The 9,108-nt window shown below is 31.1% G+C and overlaps 1 protein-coding gene across 1 annotated transcript; it reads left to right on the plus strand.

The window, feature by feature from the left end:
• Positions 1-4,085: 4,085 nt before the first annotated feature.
• Positions 4,086-6,933, plus strand: LOC112508461 (auxin response factor 18-like). Its single transcript, XM_025113072.1, has 4 exons — positions 4,086-4,300; positions 4,703-5,773; positions 5,932-6,570; positions 6,668-6,933. Exons 2-3 carry the CDS (start codon positions 4,733-4,735, stop codon positions 6,499-6,501), a joined length of 1,611 nt encoding a protein of 536 aa, XP_024968840.1. The 5' UTR covers positions 4,086-4,300; positions 4,703-4,732; the 3' UTR covers positions 6,502-6,570; positions 6,668-6,933.
• The last annotated feature ends 2,175 nt before the right edge of the window (positions 6,934-9,108 follow it).

Below are 9,108 nucleotides of genomic sequence, written 5' to 3' on the forward strand. Positions count from 1 at the left end.
GTTTGTACCATATGGTTGGTTTCTATTTGAACCAGCCCCTATATATATATATAGAGAGAGAGAGAGAGAGAGAGAGAGAGAAAGAGATGACGTTTCAAATACAACTCATCGCATTTGTACAACCAATGCAATCCAATTAATTGAGATATTTATGGAAATAATGAGAGTTCATTTATTATGATTGAATATTTATGAAAGATGACTAGGGTTCATTAATTATGATCAATACTTTATATTAGGAAACAATCAAAACTTTTATAAAATCACATATTTATCAAATTAAATAAATGATTACGATTAAGTTGTATTGGTTATACAAATATAAAGAGTTAAATAATAACTAATCTCTATATATGCATTTGAATAATAATGTGTTGGTTATAATATATTTGACATGATTTACGATAAAAATTGGTAACTATACATGCAATAACTTTATATAGAAAGAATTAGATGGTCCCAATAAAAAAATTATTGATTTATATGTTTATGATACTAAAAAAACCATTAACTATTTATTTATAAAATTAAAAAAAAAAAAAATTTTCAAAGTATTTAATATTAATCGGCAGCCGCGTACTTTGGATTTTCTCTTAATCCCATACTTTTGGTTTTTCGATTTGGATCTCATTGCAAACTCATACTTATTGACTTTTATTCTTTCTCAAATAAAATCCTTCCTCGATTTATTTTTAAAACTTATTAAATTATGATAACTTTAAAAACTTATACATTATGTGTTATTTCACATGATTTTTTTAATGTAAAATTAGGATTTAGAATGATTAATATATATTTGTTTTATATGTACTCGGTTCACAATGTGAACCCTTTTGACATGTTTGTGAAATAAAAAATATATGTAAAAATGTTTCATGTTTGTGAAATAAATATATGTTAATCAATACATTAAATACTATATTTAGACGGAAAAAAAATTATGTGAAGCAAAACTTTAAGGTAGAAGTTCTCGGTGATCTCATAAATTTAGGAGTTCTGAAATGATTAAGCCTCCATATATATACATATACAGGGTTGGGTTTAAATGAGAGCAATCTGTTTTTTTAGACCCATGAGACTACAAAATAACACTGAAACTTCATAGCAATTCATTGTGGAGGTATGAAATAACAGTGAACCTTTACAGCAAAAAACAAACATTCATAGTAATTTTGTTGGGAAGGTTCAACATTATTTAAGTGGTCTCAAAGGTCTCACAGAAACAGTATGGTCTCACATGATCATAAGTTTACATATATAGTTAGAGGTTCAAACGAGAACACTTTCATTTTACAAAAACACTCTTGTCACATATTATCATAACATGTGAGGGGATCTGGTGGTGTGCACGGCATGTCCTACCTAGATCGTGTCAAAGGTTGTCTACATCTATGATTTAGTATTACATGTAATTGATTCTCTTATCACATTTGATAATACACGTGAGAGAGCCTAATAGTGTAGGGGCGACTTATCCCACTACCTAGGTTGTGTCAAATGTGTATGCATCTCTGATTTATTTCACGAGTGTATCAATATGTGATCGAATATAATATTATATATTATTGATTAATATATATATATATATATATATATATATATATAGGAGTGCTCATAGGTTGGGTTGATCGGGTTAAGGACATATGAACAACTCAACCCAACGCTTGTGGTTTGGAAAAATCTTAACTCAACTTAAACCAAAGTGCAACCCAACCCAACCCAACCCGTACGGGTTGGTCGGGTTGATACTTTGGTATAATAAAATATTCTTCTAACCTTGAATATGTTATTTCTCTACTCATAATTTCATTTTCATCATCAACCATTTGATACAACTTATTCATATTTCTTACGTATATCACATTCAGTTAATTTTCTCAATTTATATATATATATATATATATATATGTTTACAGTTACTGAATGAGTTATATAGAGATATAAATAGATTAAAAATATGTATATATGAAAAGCATACATCATAGTGTAATTGTCTAATGTATATATTAATAGAAATTCAACAATCATATTAAATCCAATAAATAAAAGAATATCGGGTTCATCGGGTTGGGTTAGGTTCAAATAATAGTAACCCAATATCAATTCAATACCTACGGTTTGATAATTTTACAACTCGATTAGACATCGGGTTGCTTCGGATTGGGTTGGATTGAGTTAATCGGGTTGGTTGGGTTTTTGAGCACCCCTATATATATATATATATATATATATATATTATATAAAAGAGAAATAATATTAGTTTAGTGAGAGACCAAAAATGGTTGGGATGTGAAATGACATATGAAAGTATATTGTTTAGAATTTGGGGGTAATCACAAAGTTGGGGACATATAATCCCATCCAAATCCATTTCCATTTTTATATTCGTGTTTCCATAATTAATTTAATTCAACTTCATATTTTAGCAAACACGAAACTATATCTCTTACATTTTGTTGTATTCTTAATCACATATTATCGTTTTATGAATGTTTAGTTCGATGCTTAATTATAAAATAATGTTTACTTAATATCTATAATATATAAAAGAAAAATATGAAAACAATTTCTAATGAATGTTTAAAAAACAATTATTAATGAACATATATATATATATATATATGTATATGTAGGGACGGGTTCAAATAAAAACTGACTTGCAGTTTGTAAACGGAGATATAAAGGAGAGTGTGACACGTGTCTCACACCTTCACGGGTTATTCATCATAAATAATGTATCATTTATGATAAATAGTTCATAAACTTCACCATCGTTATTCATACTGAATGTGGACGTCGAGGACACGTGTCGCGCTCTCCTTTATCCCCTCATTCACAATCGAAAATCGATTTTCATTTGAACTTTTCTCTCTTTATATATCTAAATGTTATTAAATTAATAATTATTGATTAAATTAAATAAAAATAAGTTGAATTTTTTAAGTGTTAGAGTCAACAAGATGCCACATTAATCGGGTCAAAACAAGACCCGTAAGATTTGTTCATATCTCGCATGTCTTGTGATTTGAAAATTGAATTTATTTATTTTTTGTTTATGGAAAATGGAACAATTATTAGATAGGGTTTTAATAAAAACTCTCAAGTACTTTGTTGTTCATTTGCTTGATTGAATTCACATTTAGAAAGTGTAATTGATATTTACAAAAACACCCTTTTCTTACTATTTAAAAAATAATAAAATAAATATATTATAGAATTTAAAAACTTTTATTTACATTAATAATTATATTTAATATTTTATAAATTATAAAATCTATATTATATTTTAAAGCATTTTTTATACACGAAATACTGTTTATTGATCCATATTACTTAAAATTTAAGATTATAAGTAAATTGTGTATAAGTATAACTTATTAAAGTTTCATATTTGAATTCGTGTAACTAACTGCGGATAAATATAATCAAATATTAGATAAATATCTCATTTTAAATATAAAAAATCTAAAATATAATTAGAATAATCATTCAGTTCTAACAGACTATTTTAGTTATTATATTTATAAAAAATTATATTATTAAAYCTAAATTAAATTTCTTTTTAACTAAACCTAAATTAAATTATAATTAAAAAAATTGAATTAAGGAAATTACATCAAAACATAAGAACTTTTAAAAAGATTAATTTGATACTGATATCGATACATTTTTTTTTTCAAAATTTTATAGTATTTTCAAATTTATATTTTATTTAAAAATAAAAACATTATCGTTTTCTCAAAACCACATAAAATCGTATTATATTGATAGAGACAAAAAATAAAAACTAAACATTAAAATCAATATTTATTTCATTACACTACGTAAGTACTCTTCTAGTATACTCTAAATAAATTAAAATGTTATATTTTATTAGAATATATATATTTAGAAAAAAGAAATTGATATATGTTTTATTTTGGTTTTAAAATAAAAAAGTATATAGAGAAGGAAGCGAAATAGTTGGAGGTCTGGTATTTTGAAGTCATCTCTATCTCTCAACCTTCTCTTTCGCTATTTCTGTATGTATCTATCTATCTATATATATATATATATACGTATATCTATGTGTGTGTGTGTGCGCGCATAAACCAGGATCCATATTTGTCTGTTCTATCCCACCGTCCGGTCGGCAACCAAGCTTCAGCTGACCGTTTCTGTCTCCTGTTTTCCCTTAAATTCCACTGCCCCTAACCCATTCACAACTCACTTCTCTCTCTCTCTCTCTACTTTCAAAACCAAATTTCAACAGATTTTATGAAGATTTGGATTTGACTGTCTCCATTTTTCATGCTTTTAGGTATGTTTCGTTTTATCTTCTTTTCTTTGATTGCCATGAAATTATGGGAATTAGGCTGCAACCCACTTCAAAAATCAATGGTTTTGTGGTTATAGATCAGAAGATGGGACTTTTTTTTTTTGTTTGGGAATTCTCAAGTTTCTGTTGTCTTCTATAGCAACCAAACACGCGATTTTGTTGTTTTGTGTTGTGTCCTCTTTCTAATAAATTAGGAGGAGGGTAATTAAACTAGTTTAAAAAAATCAAAATTATGTTGTAATAGGTGAGGAGTTATATATTGTTTGTTTGTTGAATTTTCTAGTGTAATCAAACAGGGGATTTTTATTGTTTGATGTTGTATTGTGTGCTTGAGAATTGTGGATTTTGCATAAACTTATTCCTTTTTTTGTTGTGGTTTTACAGCCTTCTCTCGTGTTCTAGATTAAGGGGACGATGATTAGTGTGATGAATTATGTGAAACCCCCCATGAATGAAGGGGATAAATGCTTGGATTCTCAGTTATGGCATGCTTGTGCTGGTGGGATGGTACAAATGCCGCCATTAAACTCCAAGGTTTTCTATTTTCCTCAAGGCCATGCTGAACATGCTGCCTCTGGGAATGTGAATTTTGGGGATTTCCCACGAATCCCATCTTTCATTCTGTGTCGAGTTTCTGCCCTCAGATTCATGGCGGATGCGGACACAGATGAGGTTTATGCTAAGATTGGTCTTGTTCCCTTGAGAAATCAGAATGATGATGATGATGATGATAATGGGATTTTAGGGTTTGATCAAAACAAGAAGAAGAATGAAGAAAATCCCACATCTTTTGCAAAGACATTGACTCAATCAGATGCTAACAATGGTGGAGGATTCTCTGTACCCAGGTACTGTGCTGAGACAATATTTCCCAGGTTGGATTACACGGCTGATCCACCGGTTCAGACCATATTGGCCAAGGACGTTCATGGCCAGATTTGGAAGTTTAGGCATATTTACAGAGGGACACCACGACGCCATCTATTGACCACTGGTTGGAGCAACTTTGTGAACCATAAAAAGCTTGTGGCTGGGGATTCTGTTGTGTTTCTTAGAGCCGATAGTGGTGAACTCTGTATTGGAATTCGTAGGGCAAAAAGGGGTGTTCTTGATTCCTCTCTATATGGTGGTGGGTTTTCTGGGGAGAGTTACAAGGTGTTGAGGAATCCTAAAGGGAAATATAGTGTTGAATCTGTGATAGAAGCTGCAAATCTAGCAGTAAATGGTCAGCCATTTGAGGTTTTTTACCACCCACGAGCAAGCACTCCAGAGTTTTGCGTAAGAGCTTCGATTGTCAAGGCTGCAATGAGGGTTCAATGGTGTCCTGGGATGAGGTTCAAGATGGCTTTTGAGACAGAGGATTCATCACGAATCAGCTGGTTCATGGGCACCATTTCTTCTCTTCATGTCCATGATCAAATCCATTGGCCTAATTCTCCATGGAGGCTTCTCCAGGTATAAATTCCATCATTTTCTTGTATATATCTTTTACATCATTCATGCTCCTTAAATGTTTATATTGCTATTATGATTAAGACCATTCGGTTCTTTCAACATATTGAGAAACTTCTAGTAAATTTCTTTGATGTTTTTCTTTCGTGAATTTGATTAAGGTATCATGGGATGAACCTGATTTGCTACAAAATGTGAAGCGAGTAAGCCCATGGTTGGTTGAAATGGTGTCGAACATACCTGCCATTCATCTTTCACCCTTTTCACCTCCAAGAAAGAAGCTCCGAATCCCTCAACCTCCCGATTTCCCCCTTTGTCAACTGCCAATCACATCCAATAATATTCCCATTCCCACTAGCATCCAGGGAGCCAGGCATAATTCTCAATTTGGATCTGATCAATATAACAAAACTCAGTCTTTCCCATCTGGGATCCTGAATCATGACCCTCTGAGAAGATTCATGGAAACAACGAAAGAAAACGTTTCTTGCTTGCTAACCATAGGAAACAGCTGCTCGAAGAAGAACAATGATGACGAAGAAAAAGATAAGAAAAAACCCATGTTTGTGCTGTTTGGTCAGCCAATCTTGACTGAACAACAGTTATCAGAGAGCTGGTCCGGTGTCTCTGATGGTTCAGTGGTCCTTGAAAATGGTCCAGTTGAAACCTCATCTGGTCCATGGTTCAAAGAAGAAAAGTCCGAGTTTGGGCTGAGACTTGTTGACTTTTAGGTCATATGAAGAGATTGTACAAAAGCTTTCTGATGGTGCAGTAAAAGAAATATCAGATGAAGCCTTCAGGTATATTAATATTAATATCGTTGTAGTACACACTGCAAAGTTTGTAGCTTTTCTTTCAATTATTATTATACATGTAAATTATTTGTTTTTCTTGCAGTGAAAAGCTAACAAATATCAAATGGAATCAGGCAGTAATGATAGTGTTAAATATGAAATGGAATCAGGCAGTAATGATAGTGTTAGCAGCAGGTAATAAGAGCCTGATACAGTTTCTTGTTTTGTTTGGTGGGAAAAGTCCCATTCGACCGATTTTGAGACATTTTAGGTTGCAGATTTGATACTTTGTTCATCTGTTTCAAATGGGTTTCTGGTGAATCATTTGGGTTGCAATGAAATGGGTTTCTTGTGGATTTGAGGAAGAAATGTCATGCATATTGATTTTGCTTATAGTTGATGTATCTGGTGCATATTTGTTGAACCACAACACTTAGAATGATGATTTCAAACTAAATACCATAACTTTTTATATGATTCTGGGAAAGAAAAGAAGATATGATTGTGGGTCTTAATTATTCATCTGATGTGGAAATGATTCAGCAAATAATGGATGAATGAAAATGGTAAAAACAAAAAGGACCTAAAATAGCGTCTGGCCCATGCTATCCTTTTTATGCTTTTGCTTTTGCTTGGACAGCCATGGTTTAATGCTATTTTTTTTGGATTTTATTTGTGTTTGTGCTTTGAAAATTGTACAATGTGCGTACCATGTTAAGAAGGTTTAGGTTTGTGGAGTCGGTGATGGCTTGGTACGGTGTCAAGTTTTTTTCTTGGGTATCTGTATCGATCAATTATAATTGGTACATAAAATTTTATATGGTGTATCAATCAACTATAATTGGTACTGCTTGGTACTAATTTTTTTGGTTGGTATCGGTTTGTACCAACTTCAAGTTATATATATATATATATATATATATATATATATATGAGAACGTGCTATTATGTTCAAATTTTGAGTGACTATTTGAGTTTTTAAGTTTAAGGGTTTTTAATTGTAACGAATAAAAACTTGCAAACATTCAAATATTCAAACAAAATAGTTAAAGCTACAAAGTTTAATATTCAAGACATACAAAATTTAAAAACTAACAAATAATTGAATAGATCGGTATAATGGCACTACTGTAGTATGCAACTTTCACTGTCGTGTATCAACCAAGTTTGCATAATTGGTACAATACTACCAACCAATTGTAATTGGTACTGATTAAGTTGGTATCAATTTAATTGATACGGTTGATACACATGTTGGGTTTCTTAACACTGTTATTCGTGATTTATGTTATTTAATTTAATTAAAAGTTGAATAAATTCATTTCCTCTTTAAAAATGGGAAAATATAAGAATTTGTTTTCCTTCCATTCCTTAGTTAAAAAAGACCGGAGAAAACAACATAAATAAATACCTGAAAAAATATGATATAATATATTCGCAATTCTTGCAAAAATAGGAAGTAGGGATGCATATGGGTTGGGTTAGGCAAACGGTTCGAGACCATTTGATCAATATAACCCATTACATATTGGTTTGGGTTGCGTTGTTTGAACGTAATATTTAAAAAGATAATATTGCAATTCAAACCAAAAAATAAAATATCAGTGGTTGATACATAACCACTCAAATTATTAGAGTTGTCCAAGTTTACGTCTAATTGTTTAAACGTTAGTGTCAATATACGTATTATGATAAGAATATTAAATTAAAACGACACACTCAATCTATGACGGTTTCATCTTCTTTGACTCTAATGTTGCCCTAGTTTTGAGTTTGTTCATGTTGTCTGTTGGATTAATAGGAGTCTGGAGCACTCAATGGGCTACAATATTAAATTGTTAATAGATTATCATTCAACGGACGACATGCTTTTGTCTGATTGTCGGTTTGGTTTGACATGAAACTAACCCAAAACCTACCATACTCTCATCGATTTGTATATTTCAAAAACCAAATTACACCTCATATTAAATTGAGTTTGGTTAGTTGGTCTTACGGGTGTCCCCAAAACCGTTGGACCGTTCAAATAGGTCGGACCAAGTCAAACCGTTTTTGACAGTTTGAGCGGTCTGACGATCCAGTCCAGTTTGAGAAATAGCCAAACTTTCCGATCTTATCTGATCTGGTTTGCGGGGTTTTAAAGATCTAGATCAAACTGACCTCCAAAATATAAAAGTATAATTATATTAGTTTTCATATTGTAGCCCCAACTTTTATGGCACAATTAAAAAAAATCGTCAAAGGCATTTCTAGTTTTCAGTTCTCAATTGACCGTGTTATCTAAATTAACAAAATTTCAAAATTCGTCAAAAATTAAATCCAAAACTTGGAATCGTTCTTCGACTTGCTCAATATCTGCCCAAAATTTTAACCATTATTGGTGGACTTGTTTAACATTCTTTCAACTTGCTCAATGTTTTTTAATGTTAGAGACATACATTTCTTTTATAAATTCAGTATACTATTTTTTTTAATAATGTTATACTGTTAGAAATTTCATTTTTACATAGATGTTATGTTTGTAGTTTAAAACCATCTAAACCA

This window comes from Cynara cardunculus (genome assembly GCF_001531365.2).
Source record: "Cynara cardunculus var. scolymus isolate 2C chromosome LG 3, CcrdV1, whole genome shotgun sequence".
Lineage (NCBI taxonomy): Eukaryota > Viridiplantae > Streptophyta > Magnoliopsida > Asterales > Asteraceae > Cynara > Cynara cardunculus.